The sequence below is a fragment of the Bombina bombina genome, chromosome 1 (assembly GCF_027579735.1).
Source record: "Bombina bombina isolate aBomBom1 chromosome 1, aBomBom1.pri, whole genome shotgun sequence".
NCBI lineage: Eukaryota > Metazoa > Chordata > Amphibia > Anura > Bombinatoridae > Bombina > Bombina bombina.
The window spans coordinates 1,402,726,050-1,402,752,613 of record NC_069499.1 but is presented as its reverse complement, the minus strand read 5'-3'; the positions used below and the strand labels follow the sequence as shown (position 1 = coordinate 1,402,752,613).

Below are 26,564 nucleotides of genomic sequence, written 5' to 3'. Positions count from 1 at the left end.
CAATCAGCCAATAAGATTGAGATCTCAATCCTATTGGCTGATTGGATCAGACAATAGGATGAAAGCTCAATCCTATTGGCTGATTGCAACAGCCAATAGGATTTTTTCAACCTTAATTCCGATTGGCTGATAGAATTATAAAATAAATACAAATTTACCTGTAAAATAAAACCTAACCTAAGTTACACTAACACCTAACACTACACTACAATTAAATAAATTACCTACATTAAATACAATTAAATAAATTAAATTAGATGAGCTAAATCACGAAAAAAAAACACTAAATTACAGAAAATAAAAAACAAATTAAAGATCTTTAAACTAATTACACCTAATCTAATAGCCCTATCAAAATAAAAAAGCCCCCCCCCAATAAAAAAACCCCTAGCCTAAACTAAACTACCAATAGCCCTTAAAAATGCCTTTTGCTGGGCATTGTTTCAAAGAAATCAGCTCTTTTTCCTGTAAAAAAAAATACAAACACCCCCCCCAACATTAAAACCCACCACCCACACAACCAACCCCCGAAATAAAATACTAACTAAAAAACCTAAGCTCCCCATTGCCCTGAAAAGGGCATTTGGATGGGCATTGCCCTTAAAAGGGCATTTAGCTCTATTTCTGCCCAAAGCCCTAACTTAAAAATAAACCCACCCAATACACCCTTAAAAAAATCCTACCACTAACTCCTGAAGATTCACTTACTGGGAGAAGTCTTCAGCCAATCAGAATTAAGGTAGAAAAAATCCTATTGGCTGATTGGGTCAGCCAATAGGATTGAACTTCAATCCTATTGGCTGATCCAATCAGCCAATAGGATTGAGCTTGCATTCTATTGGCTTTTCCAATCAGCCAATGGAATGCGAGCTCAATCTTATTGGCTGAGCCAATAGGATTTTTTCTACCTTAATTTAAGGGATGCCATCTTGGATGACATCACTGAAAGAGATTCAGCAAGAAGACTTCGTTGGAAGAGGATGCTCCGCATCGGATGTCTTGAAGATGGACCTGCTCCGTGCCGGAAGGATGAAGATAGAAGATGCCGTCTGGATGAAGACTTCTGCCCGTCTGGAGGACCACTTCTGCCCGTCTGGAGGACCACTTCTGACGGCTTCGTTGAGGACATCTTGCCGCTTGGATGAAGACTTCTCCCGGTAAGTGAATCTTCGGGGGTTAGTGCTAGGATTTTTTTAAGGGTGCATTGGGTGGGTTTATTTTTTAGGTTAGGGCTTTGGGCCTGCAATAGACCTAAATGCCCTTTTAAGGGCAATGCCCATCCAAATTCCCTTTTAAGGGCAATGGGGAGCTTAGGTTTTTTTAGTTAGTATTTTATTTGGGGGGCTGGTTGTGTGGGTGGTGGGTTTTACTGTTGGGGGTGTTTGTATTTTTTTTTTTTTTTTTACAGGAAAAAGAGCTGATTTCTTTGGGGCAATGCCCCGCAAAAGGCCCTTTTAAGGGCTATTGGTAGTTTAGTTTAGGCTAGGGTTTTTTTATTTTGGGGGGGCATTTTTTATTTTGATATTAGATTAGGTGTAATTAGTTTAAAGATCTGTAATTTGTTTTTTATTTTCCGTAATTTAGTGGGGTTTTTTTTGTGATTTAGTTAATTTAATTTATTAAATTGTATTTAATGTAGGTAATTTATTTAATTGTAGTGTAGTGTTAGGTGTTAGTGTAACTTAGGTTAGGTTTTATTTTACAGGTAAATTTGGATTTATTTTAGCTAGGTAGTTATTAAATAGTTAATAACTATTTAATAACTATTCTACCTAGTTAAATAAATACAAACTTGCCTGTAAAATAAACTATTAGATATATTGTAGCAAGCTTAGGGTTTATTTTATAGGTAAGTATTTAGTTTTAAATAGGAATAATGTAGTTAATGATAGTATTTTATTTAGATTTATTTAAATTATATTTAAAATTTGGGGTTAGGATTAGACAGGTTTAGGGGTTAATAAATGTAATATAGTGGCAGCGACGTTGGGGGCAGCAGATTAGGGGTTAATAAATATAATGTAGGTGGCAACGATGTTAGGGGCAGAAGATTAGGGGTTAATATTATTTAACTAGTGTTTGCGAGGTGGGAGTTCAGCGGTTTAGGGGTTAATATGTTTATTCTAGTGGCGGCGATGTCCGAAGCGGCAGATTAGGGGTTAAAATTTTTATCATAGTGTTTGCGATGCGGGATGTCCTCGGTTTAGGGGTTAATAGGTAGTTTATGGGTGTTAGTGTACTTTTTAGAACTTTAGTTATCAATTTTATGCTACAGCGTTATAGTGTAAAACTCATAACTACTGACTTTAGAATGCGTTAGGGATCTTGTCGGTATAGGTTGTACCGCTCACTTTTTGGCCTCCCAGGACAGACTCGTAATACCGGCGCTATGGAAGTCCCATAGAAAAAAGGGTTTACGAAGTTTACGTAAGTCGGTTTGCGGTAAGGCCAAACAAGTGTGCGGTACACCTATACCTGCAAAACTCGTAATACCAGCGGCCGTAAAAAAGCAGCGTTAGGACCTGTTAACGCTGCTTTTTTACCTTAACGCACAACTCGTAATCTAGCCGAGTGTTTTTACAATGTATAACATCATATAAGGGACAGTAAGATCAAAGGTAAACTTGCATGGTTTAGACAGAGCTTATATTGTTAAACAGGTTTCCATTTGACTTATGTTATCAAATTTGCATTGTTTTCTTATTAGCTTTCGTTAAGAGTAAACCTAGGTAGGCTCATAGGAACCCAGGAGCTTGCACCTTTAGCACTATGGCAGCAGAGTGTGCAACAATAAGCTTGTTTCCATTGAGCTGTTAAAAATGGAGCCGTAAGCTACCGAAGTTGCCGGCAGCTAAAAGTAATTTACGGCTCAATTTTAGTACCAGGTTTCCATTGAAATAGTTTTCGCTTTGCGTGCAGTCGCTCTTTTCGTGTAGTTGTAAGTTAGCGTTGTGTTAACGCTTCCACCCGATGAAAGAAGAGGTCTCTGCACTGGATAAAGATATCATCCCCTGGAAGAAAACCTTTTCTGCCTGACTTCAGGAACGGTGAGTACCTTTTTGGTGGTTAGACTTAGGTTTTATTTTTATTTTTTGGGTGGGTTTTATTTTTAGATTAGGACTTTATTTGAAACGGCTGCAAAAGAGCTGATTGCCCTTTTAAGGGCAATGCCCATACAGATGCCCCTTTAGGGGCAATTGGTATTTTAGGATTTTTTTAGTGTTAGGTTTTTTATTTTGGGGGGGTTTGGTGGGTTGGGGGTTTTACTGTTAGGGGTTCATTTTTATTTTTAGGTAAAAGAGCTGATCGCTTTAGGGCAATGCCCTACAAAAGGCCTTTTTAAGGGCTATTGGTAGTTAAGTCTTAGATTAGGGGATGTTTTTATTTTGGGGGGACTTTTTTTATTTTTATAGGGGTATTAGATTAGGTTTATTTTTTTTATTTTGGATAATTTGGTTTATTTTTTTCTGTAATTTTAGACTTTTTGTAATGTTAGATTTCATTATTTTAATTTAATCTTAGGTTTTATTTTAAAATTAATGTTAAGATTTTTTATTTTAATTGTAAATTAGGATTTCTTCTGTTATGTGTGATCAGTCCACGGGTCATCATTACTTCTGGGATATAACTCCTCCCCAACAGGAAATGCAAGAGGATTCACCCAGCAGAGCTGCATATAGCTCCTCCCCTCTACGTCAGTCCCAGTCATTCTCTTGCACCCAACGACTAGATAGGATGTGTGAGAGGACTATGGTGATTATACTTAGTTTTTATGACTTCAATCAAAAGTTTGTTATTTTAAAATAGCACCGGAGCGTGTTATTACTTCTCTGGCAGAGTTTGAGGAAGAATCTGACAGAGATTTTTTACTATGATTTTAACCGGAGTCGTTAAGATCATATTGCTGTTCTCGACCATCTGAGGGAGGTAAAGGCTTCAGATCAGGGGACAGCGGGCAGATGAATCTGCATTGAGGTATGTGGCAGTTTTTATTTTCTGAATGGAATTGATGAGAAAAGCCTGCCATACCGTTAAAATGACATGTATGTATACACTTCAGTATTCTGGGGATGGTATTTCACCGGAACTACTGTGTTAAAGGTCACTAATCCTTTTAATAACTATTCTCATGTTAAACGTTTTTGCTGGAATGTAGAATCGTTTACATTGCTGAGGTACTGTGTGAATAAATATTTGGGCATTATTTTCCACTTGGCAGTTTTTTTGCTTTAATTGTGACAGTTTCGTTTCTCTTCACTGCTGTGTGGGAGAGGGAGGGGCCGTTTTTGGCGCTCTTTGCTACGCATCAAAAAATTCCAGTCAGCTACTTTTATATTTCCTGCATGATCCGGTTCATCTCTGACAGATCTCAGGGGTCTTCAAACTTCTTTGAAGGGAGGTAAATTCTCTCAGCAGAGCTGTGAGAATTCTTATAGTGACTGTGTATAAAAAACGTTGTTTTGTTTTCTTATGTACAAATTTAATTAGTGTTGTTTTTTACTAATGGGAACAAACCTTTGCTAAAAGTTGTGTTGTTTTAAAGTTTGATGCAATAACTGTTTTTCAGTTCATTATTTCAACTGTCATTTAATCGTTAGTACCTCTTTGAGGCACAGTGCGTTTTTTTGCTAAAAAAGATTATAACCAAGTTGTAAGTTTTTTTGCTAGTGTGTTAAACATGTCTGACTCAGAGGAAGATATCTGTGTCATTTGTTCCAATGCCAAGGTGGAGCCCAATAGAAATTTATGTACTAACTGTATTGATGCTACTTTAAATAAAAGTCAATCTGTACAATGTGAACAAATTTCACCAAACAGCGAGGGGAGAGTTATGCCGACTAACTCGCCTCACGCGACAGTACCTGCATCTCCCGCCCGGGAGGTGCGTGATATTTTGGCGCCTAGTACATCTGGGCGGCCATTACAGATAACATTACAAGATATGGCTACTGTTATGACTGAAGTTTTGTCTAAATTACCTGAACTAAGAGGCAAGCGTGATCACTCTGGGGTGAGAACAGAGTGCGCTGACAATGCTAGGGCCATGTCTGATACTGCGTCACAGCTCGCAGAGCATGAGGACGGAGAGCTTCATTCTGTGGGTGACGGTTCTGATCCAAACAGATTGGACTCAGATATTTCAAATTTTAAATTTAAATTGGAGAACCTCCGCGTATTACTAGGGGAGGTCTTAGCAGCTCTCAACGATTGTAACACCGTTGCAATACCAGAGAAACTGTGTAGGTTGGATAAATACTTTGCGGTACCGGCGAGTACTGACGTTTTTCCTATACCTAAGAGACTAACTGAAATTGTTACTAAGGAGTGGGATAGACCCGGTGTGCCGTTCTCACCCCCTCCAATATTTAGAAAGATGTTTCCAATAGACGCCACCACTCGGGACTTATGGCAAACGGTCCCCAAGGTGGAGGGAGCAGTTTCTACTTTAGCTAAGCGTACCACTATCCCGGTGGAGGATAGCTGTGCTTTCTCAGATCCAATGGATAAAAAATTAGAGGGTTACCTTAAGAAAATGTTTGTTCAACAAGGTTTTATATTACAACCCCTTGCATGTATCGCGCCGATTACGGCTGCGGCAGCATTTTGGATTGAGTCGCTTGAAGAGAACCTTAGTTCCTCTACGCTAGACGACATTACGGACAGGCTTAGAGTCCTTAAACTAGCTAATTCTTTCATTTCGGAGGCCGTAGTACATTTAACCAAACTTACGGCTAAGAACTCAGGATTCGCCATACAGGCACGCAGAGCACTGTGGCTAAAATCCTGGTCAGCTGATGTTACTTCTAAGTCCAAATTACTTAATATACCTTTCAAGGGGCAGTCCTTATTCGGGCCCGGTTTGAAAGAAATTATCGCTGACATTACGGGAGGTAAGGGCCACGCCCTACCTCAAGACAAGGCCAAAGCTAAGGCTAGACAGTCTAATTTTCGTCCCTTTCGGAATTTCAAAACAGGAGCAGCATCAACCTCCACTGCACCAAAACAGGAAGGAGCTGTTGCTCGTTACAGGCAAGGCTGGAAGCCTAACCAGTCCTGGAACAAAAGCAAGCAGGCCAGGAAACCTGCTGCTGCCCCAAAGACAGCATGAACCGAGAGCCCCCGATCCGGGACCGGATCTAGTAGGGGGCAGACTCTCTCTTTTCGCCCAGGCCTGGGCAAGAGATGTTCAGGATCCCTGGGCACTAGAGATCATATCTCAGGGATACCTTCTAGACTTCAAATTATCTCCCCCAAGAGGGAGATTTCATCTGTCAAGGTTGTCAACAAACCAGATAAAGAAAGAAGCGTTTCTACGCTGCGTACAAGATCTGTTAACAATGGGAGTGATCCATCCGGTTCCGTGGTCGGAACAAGGACAAGGGTTCTACTCAAACCTGTTTGTGGTTCCCAAAAAAGAGGGAACTTTCAGGCCAATCTTAGATTTAAAGACTCTAAACAAATTCCTAAGAGTTCCATCGTTCAAAATGGAAACTATTCGGACAATCTTACCCATGATCCAAGAGGGTCAGTACATGACCACAGTGGATTTAAAGGATGCTTACCTTCACATACCGATCCACAAAGATCATCACCGGTATCTAAGGTTTGCCTTCTTAGACAGGCACTACCAGTTTGTAGCTCTTCCATTCGGATTGGCTACGGCTCCAAGAATCTTCACAAAGGTTCTGGGTGCCCTTCTAGCGGTACTAAGACCGCGAGGGATTTCGGTAGCTCCGTACCTAGACGACATTCTAATACAAGCTTCAAGCTTTCAAACTGCCAAGTCTCATACAGAGTTAGTTCTGGCATTTCTAAGGTCGCATGGATGGAAAGTGAACGAAAAGAAGAGTTCTCTCTTTCCTCTCACAAGAGTTCCATTCTTGGGGACTCTTATAGATTCTGTAGAAATGAAGATTTACCTGACAGAAGACAGGTTAACAAAACTTCAAAATGCATGCCGCGTCCTTCATTCCATTCAACACCCGTCAGTAGCTCAATGCATGGAGGTGATCGGCTTAATGGTAGCGGCAATGGACATAGTACCTTTTGCACGCCTACACCTCAGACCGCTGCAATTATGCATGCTAAGTCAGTGGAATGGGGATTACTCAGATTTGTCCCCTACTCTGAATCTGAATCAAGAGACCAGAAATTCTCTTCTATGGTGGCTTCATCGGCCACACCTGTCCAGGGGGATGCCATTCAGCAGGCCAGACTGGACAATTGTAACAACAGACGCCAGCCTACTAGGTTGGGGCGCTGTCTGGAATTCTCTGAAGGCTCAGGGACTATGGAATCAGGAGGAGAGTCTCCTTCCAATAAACATTCTGGAATTGAGAGCAGTTCTCAATGCCCTTCTGGCTTGGCCCCAGTTAATAACTCGGGGGTTCATCAGGTTTCAGTCGGACAACATCACGACTGTAGCTTACATCAACCATCAGGGAGGGACAAGAAGCTCCCTAGCAATGATGGAAGTATCAAAGATAATTCGCTGGGCAGAGTCTCACTCTTGCCACCTGTCAGCAATCCACATCCCGGGAGTGGAGAACTGGGAGGCGGATTTCTTGAGTCGCCAGACTCTTCATCCGGGGGAGTGGGAACTTCATCCGGAGGTCTTTGCCCAAATACTTCGACGTTGGGGCAAACCAGAGATAGATCTCATGGCGTCTCGCCAGAACGCCAAACTTCCTCGCTACGGGTCCAGATCCAGGGATCCGGGAGCAGTTCTGATAGATGCTTTGACAGCACCTTGGAACTTCAGGATGGCTTATGTGTTTCCACCCTTCCCGCTGCTTCCTCGATTGATTGCCAAAATCAAACAGGAGAGAGCATCAGTAATTCTAATAGCACCTGCTTGGCCACGCAGGACTTGGTATGCAGATCTAGTGGACATGTCATTCTGTCCGCCTTGGTCTCTACCTCTAAGACAGGACCTTCTGATACAGGGTCCATTCAAACATCAAAATCTAACTTCTCTGAAGCTGACTGCTTGGAAATTGAACGCTTGATTTTATCAAAACGTGGTTTTTCTGAGTCGGTTATTGATACCCTGATTCAGGCTAGGAAGCCTGTTACCAGAAGGATTTACCATAAAATATGGCGGAAATACCTATACTGGTGCGAATCCAAAGGTTACTCCTGGAGTAAGGTTAGGATCGCTAGGATATTGTCTTTTCTACAAGAAGGTTTAGAAAAGGGTTTATCAGCTAGTTCATTAAAGGGACAGATTTCAGCTCTGTCCATCTTGTTTCATAGACGTCTGTCAGAAAATCCAGACGTCCAGTCCTTTTGTCAGGCTTTAGCTAGGATCAAGCCTGTGTTTAAAGCTGTTGCTCCACCATGGAGTTTAAACTTAGTTCTTAACGTTTTACAGGGTGTTCCGTTTGAACCCCTTCATTCCATTGATATAAAAATGTTATCTTGGAAAGTTCTGTTTTTAATGGCTATTTCCTCGGCTCGAAGAGTCTCTGAGTTATCAGCCTTACATTGTGATTCCCCTTATCTGATTTTTCACTCAGACAAGGTAGTTCTGCGTACTAAACCTGGGTTCTTACCTAAGGTAGTCACTAACAGGAACATCAATCAAGAGATTGTTGTCCCATCCTTGTGTCCAAATCCTTCTTCAAAGAAGGAACGTCTTTTACACAATCTGGATGTAGTTCGTGCCCTCAAGTTCTACTTGCAGGCAACTAAAGATTTTCGCCAAACTTCTTCCTTGTTTGTCGTTTACTCTGGACAGAGGAGAGGTCAAAAAGCTTCTGCTACCTCTCTATCTTTTTGGCTTCGTAGCATAATACGTTTAGCCTATGAGACTGCTGGACAGCAGCCTCCTGAAAGAATTACAGCTCACTCCACTAGAGCTGTGGCTTCCACTTGGGCCTTTAAGAATGAGGCCTCTGTTGAACAGATTTGCAAGGCTGCAACTTGGTCTTCGCTTCATACTTTTTCCAAATTTTACAAATTTGACACTTTTGCTTCTTCGGAGGCTATTTTTGGGAGAAAGGTTCTTCAGGCAGTGGTTCCTTCTGTATAATGAGCCTGCCTATCCCTCCCGTCATCCGTGTACTTTTGCTTTGGTATTGGTATCCCAGAAGTAATGATGACCCGTGGACTGATCACACATAACAGAAGAAAACATAATTTATGCTTACCTGATAAATTCCTTTCTTCTGTTGTGTGATCAGTCCACGGCCCGCCCTGTTTTAAGGCAGGTAAATATCTTTTAAATTATACTCCAGTCACCACTTCACCCTTGGTTACTCCTTTCTCGTTGATTCTTGGTCGAATGACTGGGACTGACGTAGAGGGGAGGAGCTATATGCAGCTCTGCTGGGTGAATCCTCTTGCATTTCCTGTTGGGGAGGAGTTATATCCCAGAAGTAATGATGACCCGTGGACTGATCACACAACAGAAGAAAGGAATTTATCAGGTAAGCATAAATTATGTTTTTTTATTTTAATGGTATTTTAGTATTTTTTATTTTTATTGTAATTTAGGATTTTTTAAATGTATGGAATGGAGGTTAATTTAGGGGGTGTTAGGTTAGGGGCATGGTGATTAGTTATTTGCGTTGTGGTGGGGGTGGCGGATTAGGCGTTAATAGTTTTTTTTTTTTTTATATAATTCTTTTTATTGAGAGCCAACACATGAGTACAATAATCAACAATTCCACACAGTATCATGAAGGTTACATCCACAGATACAGTAGGTATACCATCCCCTGAGGGACGATATTATTCAGGACATAACAAAGATTCAGTAGATCAATACATGACAATTAAGATAATCCGGATGCTAATGACTATTGACATTTTTGGTATCTACATATGTTTAGCCCTCTCATTTTTTCATTTTCATCCCCAACTAGTCCCCGAACCCTCCCCCCAATCCCCAAAACACTAATCACCTCATAACAGTATTGAAGAGAGCTTGGGCATACATCATGCAAACAAATACATACAGACAAGATGAAGTTATGTAAGGACACATAAGGAATAATAAATATAGCAAGGAGAACATGAGAGTCTCAGCAAGTAAGAATAAAATACATGAATTGCAGAAATATATCATCATGGGCTGGTTTGTTTCATATCTGCATATAGATAAGAAGTGAGCTTCCACGACATGCGACGTGAGTTATAATAAAGATATATATGAAAATTCATTCCAGACAGATAAAACAAGTATCAATTGTACGTTCACCAAGGTTTTCTCATTATCTGCTACCCGAGCTCTCATTTTTAACTTTTTAAACTAAACTAAACTAAACTAAACCTAAAAAAAAAGGACTAAACAAAACTTGAGCATAGTATGATTGGCATGTATACCTGGATGTGTGACCCAGCACAATAAATTAGGTATGGTTGCAAATTGCAGAGCTTCTATACCTTGCAAAGCCATGTATGGAACAAGTATTCCTTGTAGGGGTCATGTCATTAGTTTAAACATCAATTATGGAATGAAGCACTATACAGGATATTGTCTTGGGGTTATTTGAGATTGAATGTATGTGGCATGTATGATTTTGTATACAAAGTTTGAATGGACCCATTTGAGAAGTGTTTAAATGTTAACGATAATAAAACCCTAGGAGGTACATTATACGATGGTGTTTGTTAAGGAACAAAGGTAAGTCTGGGTAAAACCCCAGTGTTGGATACTTAGCACAACCTGTGTAGGTATTATAGGTGTTCAGATGTTATTTGGTAACAATTACAACAGTAACATAATTCGGTAAGAATTATATACACAGGGATGTAGGCTGTTTAGATTTTCCTATCATATATGATTGTTAACATGTTAATTTTACGTAAGCTCAGTGATGGGGCTATTTTCTAAACGTTATTCTGTAGAATGAGATTCTGTAGTCACGAACTTATCTCTAAACAGATGCACAATTTGCAGGACCGCATGTGGTACACACATCCAGGCATCAGAAATGTAGATAAGAGGGAGTGGCACAAAAGCTGTATTAGGAGTGGCTAGGACTTGAGGCAGATTATGTGTCACAGAGTACTAACTGTAGCTGGGCGTTTCTGTGAAGAGCAAATCACGTTGAAATTTAAATGCAGCCGTAAAGAATTATAGGTGTTCAGATGTTATTTGGTAACAATTACAACAGTAACAAAAATGCTGAAGGCTTTGGCTTTACATAATAAAAGCGACATAATAATTAGGTAAGAATTATATACACAGGGATGTAGGCTGTTTAGATTTTCCTATCATATATGATTGTTAACATGTTAATTTGACGTAAGCTCAGTAATGGGGCTATTTTCTAAACGTTACTCTGTAGATTGAGATTCTGTAGTCACGAACTTATGTCTGAACAGATACACAATTTGCAGGACCGCATGTGGTACACACATCCAGGCATCAGAAATGTAGATAAGAGGGAGTGGCACAAAAGCTGTATTAGAAGCGGCTAGGACTTGACGCAGATTATGTGTCACAGAGTACTAACTGTAGCTGGGTGTTTCTGTGAAGAGCAAATCACGTTGAAATTTAAATGCAACCGTAAAGACACATATAAAAAGAGTACAACAACAATATGAACTGTCCAGCATAGCTACATGCAAGTTTATGATTCACATGAAAGTTAATGTGCTGGGGAGCTTGCCATCCTAGTTTGTCCAGCTTGAAAATGTAGATTACATATCTGCATCAAGCCAGCTAGGCCGGCTCAGAACACACACAAAAACAACAACAACAAAAAAGAAAAAGCACTGTAACGTATGAAGAGATGATCAAATCAGCCCATAGCTCTTATCAACGAATAAAGGGCATATGTAGGATCTGAAGAGTTAGTGAGCAAAGGCGTCTGTTATATCCGAGTTTGCGATGCCTTAGGAAAAGTTAATTTAGAGCGCAAGACAGTCTGGAGTCCCAAAGTTCAGCCAAGACCGATAATCAAGCCGATTTCGTTTTGCTTGAGGACCACATGAGCAGGAAGGTTAAATTTCATCCAACACCCACAGCTAACCGAGTCTTATACTTTTTCCAATGGAGGGGTATCTTGCAGAGATGGTGATAAGATATTGCTTGCCAGTCCATGTCCCGCTGCCCATCCTCTGCAAGCTGCCTGTTTACCTGGTATTGCGCTGCCATTACGTTGACGAGGTCCGCAGGTATGCATGTGGATTGTTTTTCAGTGTAAACCTGCCGGTCTCTGCTCGCGCTGGCAAGTATATTTTGCGAGCCGCGGAAAATGTTCGACCCCAGAGTCAAAAGCAATGTGTGCTGACCTCACCGTCCATCTTGATTCAGGATCGGTGTCTGGAGAAGGGACTGGAAAGGTCTGCAAACTCCTCTCTGAAGCTGGTAGAAGTTGTGGAAGGTGGTGGGGAGAGTAAGTGTTAGGGTCGCTGTGCTCCAGTGATCTCTCGTGCAGCCCTGCTCCATGTAGCTCAGGAGATGTGCACAGATCCTTGCGAGATGGCTCTTCTGAGAATTGGCGCCATCTTGACGTTAGCCCTGAGGGTTTCTCCGCCCGAGTATCGTCCAGTAGTAATTGCAGAGTAGATTCCAGCTTGCTCCAAGCTGGTAGTAGTAAGTCCTGTATCATGATCAGTATGTTTTTATGTTGGGGTGTCATTTTAGCGGGAAGAGTTTCCATTCTTGTTCCCAGCTACGTTTTGAGTATGTGTGTGTCGGAGCTGCTCTCTCCTTCTCTATATCGCTCTGTCGTTCCGGGGGCCAAGAGATGTTAGTCTTGATCCTAGGAGGTGCCCGAATAGCTAGAACTATTAAGGGCTAATAGGATGGCAAGGAATTATTCCTAAAATAGGGAAGAAATCTTGATCTTTAAGCAGAGCCTTGTAGACTTGCAACCATCTTAGAACGCCACCCACCGGAAGTCCCCAGGGGTTAATAGTTTTAATAGCTAGATTGCGTTGTGGGGCATGGCGGATTAGGGGTTAATAGTTTTAATAGCTAGATTGCGTTGTGGGGGATGGCGGATTAGGGGTTAATAGTTTTAATAGCTAGATTGCGTTGTGGGGGATGGTGGATTAGGGGTTAAGAATTTGAATAGGTACTTTGCAATGTGGGGGCATGGAGGTTTAGTATAAGTTTATTATAAGTTACAATGTGGGGGAATGGCGGATAGAGGGGTTTTGACGTGTCAGGTTAGATTTCAATGGGAAAAAGGTCTTAAAAAGCACCTTTTTCCTATTTTACACCTAGTTGAGCTGGGTGTAATTTTTGTTAATGTATCGGCAGCCTCTGACAGTGTATTAATGGTTTTCGCAGGCATTGAAAACCTGGTTTTATTTAAAGATTAGTGGCTTCTGATACTTTGTATGGGACACGTTAATGTTTTCAGCAGCCGGAGCCCATTTGGCGAAATTGAGTTCTAATGGGCCGTTGGAAGCAGTCGGTGAATGATATTACTTCCAACAGCTTATTTAACGGTTTGCGAGCAGACAAAAAAAAAATTACGGCTCAATGGAAACGAGCCCAATGTTTGTAGAAATGTTACAAACACCCATTGTGTGTCAATATCAGTTATGTAAGTGTATGTGCAGAATATGAAAAATATTTTAAAAATATCTGATTTGAAACTATTTTTCTTGATTTTTTTTTTTTTTTAAACTGGGAATTAATACATCAGAGTTGTTGTGATTAGGGTAGATCATTCTGTCAGAATCACTTATAAGATACAGTCAAAGTTGCCAATATTCCCTGATATCCAGGGACAGTCCCTGGATTTTGTTGTATGTCCCTGGATATTTTTTATCCCTGACAATGTCCCCTCCAGGATCATTTATTGTTTGCATCTCTGCTTTATATAGTCTCACAGTAATCTTCAAATTTGAGCACTTGTATTTTCTGCAGCTTGCTGATTTTAGCATGAGTTTAAACATACACCACTTCCTACATACATATCAAAAATACTTAAAACTAAATAATACAAAAAAATTGCCCCCAACAACTCACCCAGTCTGGTGCTGTGCATAATCACACAGTAAGATCAGCTGCACTGAGTATTTGCTGTGTCTCTCCTCCTATTTATAGTAATTTGACACACTGCAACCTAATTCCTCCACTGTAACTCTGCTCTCAGAGTGTCATTAGGAGTCAATATAACTTGAAATGCATAGCTGCTGGCTATTAGTACAGTGATTCTAAGGAAGTTTTGTATAACTTCAGTTTTGTTTGTCTTAAAGAACTCAGCTGAGCCTTTACATCTAATTAAAATGGTATACATACTTTTTTTTTTTTTTGCATTTCTAAATTGCTGTGTTATTAACACTATACATAGTGTATTATTTAAATATAATTACTTCTTAATGGACTGTTGTTATTATTGAATGGGTTCACATTTTATTTGTCTACCTAATTTTAATGCTGTTTTGTAACAATATGACCAGAATGTTTTCCTGAGATGGGTATTGTCAATATTATGGGGTAGGTGTAAGAGCTTGGTGCTGTAATCTGTATAATAGGCTATGGATAAATCTAAATTATGCTATTACTATGAAATGGTTGTGAACGCAGAACTGAGTGGGCGGAGCAGTTGAACAGTATATCATCAACACTCCGGTAACATGCTTGCTTGCTCTGCTGAAAAGTGTCCCTGGATTTTTTTAAACGTTGGCAACTATATACCGTATACTGTATATCTTGAAGTGAATATTTTCTTTAATACCTTGTTTTTTAAAATTCTGTAGATATTCTTTTAGCAAGTGAGAAAGCAGAGGGGGATTAACAATATTAGGTTTTTGGTATAGAATATTTGAATAAATGGGGGGGGTTGATTTTATTAACCCCTTAAGGACCAGAGGCGTACCCCTGTACGTCGCTGGTCTTTTAATGGGGATTGCATTACCAATAGCGCGTTCTCACCGGTAACCAGAAAGGTGAAGGGAGAGTACAATAGTGCAGTCCCACTGCTTGCGGCGTGACCCGCACTATTGTTAGCAAGGAAACCCTTAATGACCAGCGACATACATGGCACATCGTGGTCATTAAGGGGTTAATGTTGATGCTTTAACTTTATACATATCTGTTCAACTTTATTTACAAACAAAACATTTGCTGAAGCAGTGGAGTTACAAATCCTTATTTTATTGTATTAGAAACATTTATTTTCTCATTATCTATTGGTGTAATTTGTCCCTATACTTATAACATGTGCCAGTCCTGTTTGGCTGATTATAATCTAAATTCAATATTTAATGACACATTTACAAAGCCATATTTCACATATGCAATTCAGCAGTTTATGGGACTTGATAAACCCAAGACAAAACATTTCAAATTATTACCAAGTACCTCAAAAAGTTTGAATTTAAAGGGACAGTTTACTCAAAAATTTTCTCCCCTTTAATTTGTTCCCAATGATCCACTTTACCTGCTGGAGTGTATTAAATTGTTTACAAGTAGCTCCTTTACCCTTATATTGGCATTTGAAATTGTTGATTTAGCATGTGGTATCCCCACCTATTCTGAAAGTTTGTGGCCGCGCGTACCAGCTATAGATAAGCTTTGTAAACACAGCCAGCAGAAGAAATTACACTCCCAGTGCGATATAGCAGAGATAAGGTAATAAAATGTTGATTTTCCTTTGTTCTCTCAAAGTACTGGTGATTGTTTTAAGGACAGATATAAGATAAAGAAGCAGGTATATGTGCACAATGTGATACAGTAATGAGATCAGATTATACCTACAAGCTCAACCCATTTTATTAGGTTGTGGCTTCAAAACTCAAAATCAGAGCTTTAATATACACAAATAAGCCTTAAAAAGCTAATTTTCAAACATTTTTTACTCTGCAGTTGGTAAAAAAAGCAATTGTAAACACATTAAGGGAAAAACTATTTTAGAGTATACTGTCCCTTTAACATTGGTTTTGCACTTGGGCAAATTACCCACTGCCATATTAGATGATTTTAGGAAGCTGTGTCACTGTATACAACGTCTACCTGCTCAAGCATAAAAGTAAAAAGAATAATAATAAGCACTTTTACTCTAATACAAATGAGCAAAAATCAATAACCCAACAAACGCACATCTCTCTATGGCACTGTATAACACTGTATGGCACAACAGGTTACTTGTACACATCACCTATTAGCATCACCATACACTATTAAAAGAGATTAACATACAGGCCCTTTAACCTATGATGTGATTGCTATAACCCTGAAATCACCATTTTGTTGTTCTTAATCTTGTGCATTTGGTTTTTGAATTGCAAAAGCAGGTGATTGATGACAAGGATACAACTTTTGTGTTGTATTTGGGAAGTAAACATTTCGATGTCTGAGGCATTAAAAGCAGAAAGATTTTAGGATTGTAATCACTGGAAAAACACAATAATACCGGTCGAGGTTCATAAATCGTTATCCCCAAAAACAAGCACAAGATTGTGATTAAGGGGATATGAAACCCAAACATTTTCTTTTGTGATTTAGACAGAGCATACTATTTTTAAAAAAAATTGTCCAGTTTACTTCTATGATCAAATTTACTTAATTCCCATAATATTCTGTGTCAAAGAGATACCTAGGTAGGCATCTAGAGCACTGCATGGCAGGAAATAGTGCTTCCATCTTGGGCTTATGCAAATAGAAAACATTTTTGCAAAACTGCTGCCATAGAGTGCCCCAGAAATGGGCCGCGTCTTAAGCTTATATCCCTGTTTTTCAACAAAAGATACCAAGAGTCACAAACATTGCAGCTAGCAAACAGAAAACTGTCAGTGATTGTTGCTACTGACTGGCGCACTGAACTTGTTTCGCTTAGGAATATTGAGCATGTACCTACTGTATGTATATAACCACTTTATGGGGGAATAATTATTTTTAAATGTTATAATGCGGTTAAAAAAGAAACAAACTCAGAACAGTTTAGAATGGTCTTTTAAATTCTTACTGTCACATATAACACGTGGATAGAGGTTTCTTTGGCATATATTAGGAAAATAATCACTGTATTTTTTTTTTTTAGAACAGACAAAGCATTCTTTCCTGGTTTACGCTGTTGTCATAACAGTGGTAGCTCTGCTATTCTTCCTGCTAATCATTTTATGGAGACATTATTCAAAGAAAACAGGTAAGATTCCTGTCTGCATAAAATATTTTTTATAGATCCCTGAAATGTAAATTATAGTCCACCTAGTAGTAATAGAAAGAATATACAACAATATCTTAGCATACATCCCAACATTTTCTGGAATGCCTAAGAAGAATAAAAGAAACGCAGGGGTGGAGTTATGGGTGTTTCATAGGTGGTGCAGTAACTGGCAAGGGCAGGTCACATTCATTCAGAGGGAGGGGTTGGTAAAGTGTGTGGGGTTAGAGTGCTCATTAGTTTCATTTTAGAAACCAGGACTTTTATATTAAATTTAAAGCTATAGGAATAAAATCAGAGCAGAGCATCCAAATATGACATTTCTGCAATATGCAGGACAGCTGGGGTTGTGTGGACCTATCAGCAGCTCACAATTAAATATATAATATATTTTTCATATGTATATAAAATATATAATATGATTTGATATGTATATAAAAAAGTGTGATGTACAACTCAGATAAGTTTACAGAGTTGGTTTATTCATATTAATGTAACTCATTTTCTCTGTTTTACAAGAAGGCAAACATGTACTAAACTCACAAGGACCTGCCCCAAGAGAAGAACCAGAACCTCAGGCTGTCAACACAGTATACTCCACAGTACAGAAACCACAGGTAGGATGTTTTTTATTGTAAATTCTAAGTTATACATCAGATAAGGGACATATTTATGATGCCCTTTGTTTCCGGCAAGCCTTCAGGCTCGCCAGAAACACAAGTTATGAAGCAGACCGCTGCTCCATAACCTGTCCGCCTGCTCTGAGGCGGCAGACAGATATCGCCGGAAATCAACCCTATCCAATACAATACAATCTAAAGACTGCTGCTCCATAACTTGTCCGCCTGCTCTGAGACCGCGGACAGAAATGAACCCGATCGAATATGATCAAGTTGATTGACACCCCCTGCTAGCGGCCGATTGGCCGCGAATCTGCAGGGGGCTGCATTGCACCACCAGTTCACAAGAACTGCTGGTGCAATGATAAATGCCGACAGCGTATGCTGTCTGCATTTATCGTGGTTCGGCAGACATGATACGCTACTTCGTATCAAGTCCGCTTGCACATTGATAAATATACCCCTAAATGTTAAAAATGCATATTTCTATTACATTTAGGGTAAAAGCAGATTTAATTAAGTGGTTCAGCATTATTCTGCAGTTACTATGGCATAATAGTGTAGTAACATTCTATATAAAGGTTGAAAAAGATGAAAGTGCATTTTAACTTTTGCAGATAACCTATGATATTGATAAAAATTAAATAACAGCGCTAAAATTATAACACTACTTTTTTGCACTTACTATCATAACAAAAGTTTAGCCAGCAAGATATCTAAACCCTTCTTAAAGGAATAGTAAATTCTAGTGTCTCAAAAATGCTAGGATTTACCAACACTAAAAATAAAGGCCACCGTCATTCATCAGTTTAAAAAAAAAAGGATAAAAAGGTGCCTTAATTTCGCTGCAGCTTCACTGCTAAGTCTAGTAACTCTGGCGGCCCATGGCACGGCTCATTTTTTCAGTGAGGTAAAGTTTACACCTCTTAGTCAATAGCCAAGCGTGCCTTCAGCATAATGCCTATTGGCCCACATTGCTATTGGCTAAGTGATGGAAACGTCATCTCACTGAAAAAATGAGCAGTGCCGTGGGCCAACAGTGCCACTTAGCTAAGTAGTGAAACCACAGCAAAATAAAGGCACCTTTTCATCATTTTTTTAAACTTATGAATAAAGGTGACCTTTATTTTTAGTGATGGTAAATTCTAGCATTTTTTAAACGCTATGATTTACGATTTACTTTAAAGCATCTACTGAATCTGCAGTTACTACACTTGCAAGTAGTAAGTTCCCCATTTTTATCCTTTTATACCTTGAAAATCCCTTTCTTTGTTTACGGTGAAATCACTTTTCATCTAGCCTTAAAGTGCGGCATGTTCTTCGGACTGTCAATAGAACAGTGGTCGTATAACCGCTGTTTCTTAAAGTGATGGTAAAATTTCCCCTTTGTATAAAAAGATCTGTAATGTAAGCTATATTTTAATTTAATATTTTGATTTAATTCATCAGTTGTAATGAAGATACAATATAACTTACTTTTTAATGTAGCGTTGAAATTCAAATACCTCGTGCTCCGGGCGCCTACTTCAAAAGTAATTTTTTGTGAGCTAACAGTTCTCCAATCAGCGCTCTAATCATACGGCATTAACATAACTTTTTTTCTAGCTAGATCGCTGATTGAAGAACAGTTTAAATATTTAGATCACAAAAAAAACAGTTGAAATGGGTGGTCAGATCACAAGGTATTTCAATTTCAGAGCTAAATTAAAAAGTAAGTTATCGAGTACCTTCATTACAACTGATGAATTAAAGGTCAAATTTAAACTTTCATTAATCAGATAGAGCAGCAATTTTAAACAACTTTTCAAGTTTAATTACTGGTCCTTTAAACTCCATCTAAAATATTGCTTAGATTCCGGATCTGTTTATACAAAGATGAAGTTTACCATCACTTTAATTTTATCAAAGCACTTTTTATGTTTTAATTTGTTCTGGCATTTTGTGATGCTGGCATCCTAAGCAGTGGAACGTGTTCTGTGTGGCGAAAAGTAAACGGTTATGAGAGATGAAAGTCCATTGATTATAATGGAGACTTACAAATTACAGATGTGAAGAGTGGTGGGTACAAGTTGTGCCATTTTTGAGTTATTATGTTGTGGCACATCTCTTTCTGTGACATATAGAGGCCTACTTAGCAAGCCATCAACTTACTTGCATGCAACAGCGCCAATACGCTCGCCTGACATCGCCTAACATTGTGGCCGCGGACCTGAGTACGCTCTCCATATTTAACAAAAAAGCTGTTAAAAACCTGCGCACCAAGTACGGTCATCAGTCATCGATCGCGCTGCTATTCAGCTTTTTCACAGCTTTATTTGTACACTGTCACTAAACACTGCAACTATACTAAACTGTTTAACCCCTATCCCGCCGCTCCTGGACCCCGCCGCAACTAAATAAAGTTATTAATCCCTATCCTGCTGCTCCCGGAGCCCACCGCAAATCTAATAAACTTATTAACCTTTATCCCACTGCTCCCAGACCCCACCGCAACTCTACTAAAGTTATTAACCCCTATCCCGCCGCTCTCGGACAGCGCCGCAACTAACTAAATGTATTAACCCCTAAACATCTGGCCTCCCACATCACTACCACTTACTAAACCTATTAACCCCTAAACCGCCAGCCCCCCACATCGCCATAAACTAAATTAACCTATTAACCCCTAAACCTAACAACCCGCTAACTTTATATTAAATATTAACTCATCCCTATCTTATAATGAATTTAAACTTACCTTTAGAATTAAAATAAACTATATTAAACTATTATTTAACCTACCCTAACTGTTATACTAAAATTACATTAAACTATATTAAACTAATAATTAATCCACCCTAACTGTTATACTAAAATTGCATTAAACTATATTAAACTTATAATTAATCTACCCTAACTGTTATGCTAAAACTACATTAAACTACAAATTAACAGCCAGATTACGAGTTTTGCAGTAAGAGGGGTGCATTGCTAACTTGCACGTTATTGTCACCGCTCACTTACCTACAGCGCTGGTATTACAGGTTTTTATAAACCCGGCGTTAAAAATCAAGAAGTGAGCGTAGAGCAAAAGTCCCCATAGACATCAATAGGGAGAGCCGGCTAAGAAAAAGTCTAACACCTGCAAAAAAGCAGCGTAAAGCTCAGTAACGCAGCCCCATTGATTCCTATGGGGAAACAAAATTTATGTTTACACCTAACACCCTAACATGAGTGTTAGGATTTTTTAAGGGTTTTTTGGGTGGGTTTTATTTTAAGATTAGGGTTTGGGCCTTTTAAGGGCAATGCCCATACAAATGCCCTTTTCAGAGCAATGGGGAGCTTAGGTTTTTTTAGTTAGGTTTTTATTTGGGGGGGGGGGTTGGTTGTGTGGGTGGTGGGTTTTACTGTTGGGGGGGTATTTGTATTTTTTATTTACAGGTAAAAGAGCTGATTTCTTTGGGGCAATGCCCCGCAAAAGGCCCTTTTAAGGGCCATTGGTAGTTTATTGTAGGTTAGGGTTTTGTTTATTTGGGGGGGGGGGGGGGCTTTTTTATTTTCATAGGACTCTTAGATTAGGTGTAATTAGTTTAAAGATTTGAGCATTTATTTTTTATTTTGTGTAACTTAGTGTTTATTTTTTTGGTAACTTAGTGTTTGTTATTTTTTGTAACTTAGTTGTTAGTTTTTTGTAACTTTGTAATTTTTAATAGTAGATTTAAATTATTTGAGTAGGGTTAGTTGTTTAAATATATAATATAGTTAATTTAATTTGTAGTTTAATGTAGTTTTAGTATAACAGTTAGGGTAGATTAATTATTAGTTTAATATAGTTTAATGTAATTTTAGTATAACAGTTAGGGTAGGTTAATTTATAGTTTAATATAGTTTAATTTAAATCTAAAGGTAAGTTTAAATTTATTATAAGATAGGGATGAGTTCATATTGAATGTAAAGTTAAGGGGTTGTTAGGTTTAGGGGTTAATATGTTAATTTAGTTTATGACGATGTGGGGGGCTGGCGGTTTAGGGGTTAATAAATGTAGTAAGTGCTAGTGATGTGGGAGGCCAGGGGTTTAGGGGTTAATACATTTAGTTCGTTGCGGTGGGCTCTGGGAGTAGCGGGAAAGGGGTTAATAACATTATGTAGGTGGCGGCGCGGTCCGGGAGTGGCGGAATATGGGTTAATAAGTATAATGTAGGTGACGGGCGGCAGATTAGGGGTTAATAAGTATAATGTAGGTGGCGGGGATGTCGGGCGGCAGATTAGGGGTTAATAAGTATAATGTAGGTGGCGGGGATGTCGGGCGGCAGATTAGGGGTGTTTAGACTCGGGGTACATGTTAGAGTGTTAGATGTAAACATAACTTTTATTCTCCCATAGGAATCAATGGGATATCGGGCATCAGTGAACATGAGATTTCGCTGCTTTCAGACTCCCATTGATCCCTTTGGCATCCGCCGCCTCCAGGGCGGCGGATTGAAAAGCAGGTATGCTGGGCTGGAATAGTGGCGAGCTGTTAGATATTTGTTAACTAGTAAAAGTAGTCAGATAGTGCCGAATTTGCAGTTGGAACATCTGTAATGACGTAAGCATCGATTTGTGTCGGACTGAGACCGGCGGATCGTATGTTACGTCACAAATTTCTACTTTTGCCAGTCTGTAGGATTTGATAAATAAGGGGAATCAGGCTCTCCACAATTGCGCTGCGGAATTCCAGCGTATTTGCGGCTGACGGTTTGATAAATATCCCTCAATGTGTTATGAATGGGCGTTAAGAATCTAGGCTACAGGGGAGGGCAGAAAGCTGTTTGGGAGGGATCAGGGGTTGGGAAGTGTCAGGTGGGAGGGTAATCTCTACACTAAAGCTAAAATTGACCTTTTAAGCTACCTAATTAACCCCTTCACTGCTGGGAATAATACAAGTGTGGTGCGCAGCTGCAATTAACCGCCTTCTAATTACCAAAAAGCAATGGCAAAGCCATAAAAGCCATAAAGTTTGTGAAACAATTAAAAAATTATTTTATTTGATCGCATTTGGCGGTGAAATTGTGGCATGAAATATACCAAAATGGGCCTAGATCAATAGATTGGGTTGTCTGCTTAAATATATATATATATTGTTTTGCTAGTTAAATAAAAAAAACAAGGCTCTATTTCTGTTTAAATGGAGTGATAGCAAAAATGCAAAAAAAATCTCTGGTATAAGTTTTTCTATGAAAGTCCCAGTAGTGAATGGGGTTAATCCTTTTCTAATTCTACAATGTGCTTTTTGTGATTAGGTGGCAAATAACTAATCATCAAGGTGATGCTATACTAGAAATTTCTATAGTGTCTGAATTATTATTTTTTCCTTTGTGTCTATGATCTTATTTATGCATATTAATATCTGATTTGCCTGTAGTTGTTGTCTGGTATTTTGCAATTAAAGTAGGCTTGTCTCAGAAACGTATAATATCATTATAGTCCAATGTTTGCTGTACATATGAATCATAACATGTAATTATCATATTTACATACTCATTGTTTTCTTTTTCTCTTAACAGCCTCCAATATCTCCAGTACAAACAACACAAACAGTGTATGAACTTGCTGGTCCAGTGGTAAAGCCTACTTCAACTCATAATGTGGCACCCTGTTAGGAACTACAGGCAAGGGAATTGTTTTGATTAAGCAGGCTTGAGTAGAGTTTTATATATTTCATATATTTTTTTAGTTTTGGTGTGATCATGTACTGAGGCTAATAGATTTGAATTAAAGTAGGTACATTGTAAATAACGATGAATAAAGTTCTTATCTGTTAACTTGAAAACTAAGAGCTCGCTTACATTGAGCCTTTAAAAATGGAGCCGTAAGCTACCGAAGCGTAAAGTAATTTACGGCTCCATTTTAGTACCAGGTTTCCATTGAAAAGGTTCCCGCTTTGCGAGCGGTCGCTCTTCTCTTGTAGGTGTAAGTTAGCGTTGTGTTAACGCTTCAACCCGATGCCGGATTTCTAAAACATTAATAGGTTACTATGGTAACCCGACCTTACACTACACGATTGCATATATGGCGCCGCTGTTAAAATCAAATCAAACACCTAACGCATGTGCAATATCTACCCCTCAACCGCAACCCCCCACTGCAATAACTAATGTATTAACCCCTAATCCGCCAACCCCCATACCGCAAAGTATCTATCAAAGTTATTAACCCCTAAACCACCATCTTCCCACAACGCAATCTAGCTATTTAAACTACTAACCTCTAATCTGCAATGCCCTTATAACGCAAACTATTTCAACTATTAACCCCTGATCCGCCATTAACCCACATCTCAATTAACCTAATACAACTATAAACCCCTAAACCGCCAAAACCCACAACGCAAATAACTAATCAATAAGCCCCCTAACCTAACACCTCCTAAATTAACCCCATTACATACATTAAAATAATCCTAAATTACAATTAAAATAAAAAACCTAACATTACTTAGAAAAAAAAAATAAGTTTAAATTAAGCTAGAATTACAGAAAATAAAAAAGTCTAACATTACATAAAATATTAAACAAAATTATTAAAAATAAAAAAATTAAACGTAATCCCTATGAAAATAAAAAAGCCCCCCAAAATAAAAACACCCCCTAATCTAAACTAAACTACCAATAGCCCTTAAAAGGGTCTTTGTAGGGCATTGCCCTAAGTTAAACAGCTCTTTTACCTAAGTTCTAAACTAAGTTTCCCCTAACAGTAAAACCCCCCATCCACCAAACCCCCCAAAATAAAAATAAAGTAACATTAAAAAATCCAAAACTACCCATTGCCCCTAAAGGGGCATTTGTATGGGCATTGCCCTTAAAAGGGCATTCAGCTCTTTTACTGCCCTTAAAAGGGCATTCAGCTCTTTTTCAATTGCCGAAAATCCCTAATCTAAAATAATAAAAGCATGGCGGATTAGGGTTAATAGATTTAATAGATAGTTTGCGTTGTGGGGGCATGGTGGATTAGGGGGTTAATAGATTTAATATTTTGCATTGTGGGGCATGGCAGTTTAGTGGTTAATACATTTATTATAAATTGCGATGTGGGGGGGAAGGCGGATAGAGGGGTTTTGAAGTGTCAGGCTAGATTTCAATGAGAAAAAAGTCTCAAAGTGCACCTTTTTCCTGTTTTACACCTAGTTGAGCTGGGTGTTATTTTTGTTAGTGTATCGGCAGCCTCTGACAGTGTATTTACGGTTTGCGCGGGCATTGGAAACCGGGTATAATTTAAAGATTAGCGGTTTCCTATACTTTGTATGGGACACAATAATGTTTTCGGCAGCTGGAGACCGGTTGCCGAAATTGAGTTATAATGGGCCGTTGGAAGCAGTCGATAAACGATATTGCTTCCGACAGCATATTTATCGGTTTGCAAGTGCACACAAACGGAATTACAGCTCAATGGAAGCGAGCTCTGTGTGTTTCTAAATGAATATGTTTATTGCCATACTGCTGCATAACCATAGTTTTTTTTATTATCTTAATTTGATTGATGTAGGGCCAGATTACAAGTGGAGCGCAAAATATTGCTTTTGTGAAAAAAGATATGAAACGGTTATTGTATAGTATCCTCACATAACAATTAGAAACATCTTGGAATTATTGTCATTAAAATTATTATTTTATGTATTTATTATATTTGAAAATGTAAAGTATTCAGTGTATATATTTTTTTTAATAAAATGGCTTTTTAAATATTATGCAGTCTTTTTATTTTAATGAAAGTTCATTTGTAGAATGAGATTAAAATATGAAAATACTTTGCTGCTCTAAATCAGAAACATTTTAGAGATTAATGGGGTGAACTGTAAAATTCAGAGGGAAATGAAAAGAATGAATTAAAAGTGACAGAAAATATGAGAAATTTAAAATAGAAGATGGATGACAGAAGAATACTAAAGTTGGTTGAGATAATTGGTAGGGCTTGCAGATATAGGAGAAAAAAAAATTAAAGGGTGGAGGAAAATGAGAGAAGAAGGGAAAATAAAGAATGAGAGAGAATCATAAGGAGGAATTATGGGTAAAAAATGTGGTTTGGTTTGGGGAATATGAATATGAACAAGACATTTTAGATGTTCTGTTGTGTACAAATAATAACATTAAACTTCTGGGCCCAACTACAGTAACATGATTACTACTCACAATGCTAGTTTATTTCCTTCTGTATCTGCAGCTCTCTTTAACCCCTTAACGACCAAGGACGTACACCACACGTCCTCAAAAAAAATACAGTTAATGACCGAGGACGTGTGGCGTACGTCCTTGGTCTGGAAAGCAGCTGGAAGCGATCCTGCTTGCTTCCAGCTGCTTTCCGGTTATTGCAGTGATGCCTCGATATGGAGGCATCCTACAATAACCCCCCTTGGCCATCCGATGCAGAGAGAGCCACTCTGTGGCCCTCTCTGCACCGGACATCGGTGGCCGGTATCGTTGGCGGGTTGGAGCTTATGTGGGAGGCGGGTGGGTGGCCATCGATGCTGTGTGTGGAGTGGAGGGGGGCGGGATCGGGGGCGGGACATACGGGGGCGCGCACGGGAGCGTGCGCATGCACGGGGGGGGGGGGGGGGGGGGGCGGGCGCGTGCACGGGCGGGAGCAGGTGGGAACCGCTACACTACAGAAAAAAAAAAGTTCAAAGTAAAAAAAAAAAAAATACATTTTTATTATAAATGTAATCTAAGGGATCTGGAAGGGGTTGGGGGTTGGTCTTGGTGGGGGATCTGGAAGGGGTTGGGGGTTGGTCTTGGTGGGGAAGCTACACTACAGAAAAGGGAATTTTTTTTAAGAAAAGCCACATTTTTTACAAAACTGGGTACTGGCAGACAGCTGCCAGTACCCAAGATGGCGCCCGTTAAGGCAGAGG

General features: G+C 39.1%; 1 protein-coding gene across 2 annotated transcripts in view; it reads left to right on the top strand.

Moving 5' to 3' along the window:
- LOC128652220 (signaling lymphocytic activation molecule) overlaps positions 1 to 24,576 on the top strand; it is a 75,983-nt gene extending 51,407 nt beyond the window's left edge. Inside the window, exons 3-5 of one of the 2 annotated variants that reach the window (XM_053705162.1) lie at positions 16,956 to 17,060; positions 17,601 to 17,695; positions 23,224 to 24,576. In XM_053705162.1, the coding sequence (XP_053561137.1) occupies positions 16,956 to 17,060; positions 17,601 to 17,695; positions 23,224 to 23,319 (296 nt within the window). In that variant the 3' untranslated portion in view covers positions 23,320 to 24,576. Of the gene's footprint in view, positions 1 to 16,955; positions 17,061 to 17,597; positions 17,696 to 23,223 lie in introns of both variants that reach the window. The other variant, XM_053705159.1, reaches the window with a different exon arrangement.
- The last annotated feature ends 1,988 nt before the right edge of the window (positions 24,577 to 26,564 follow it).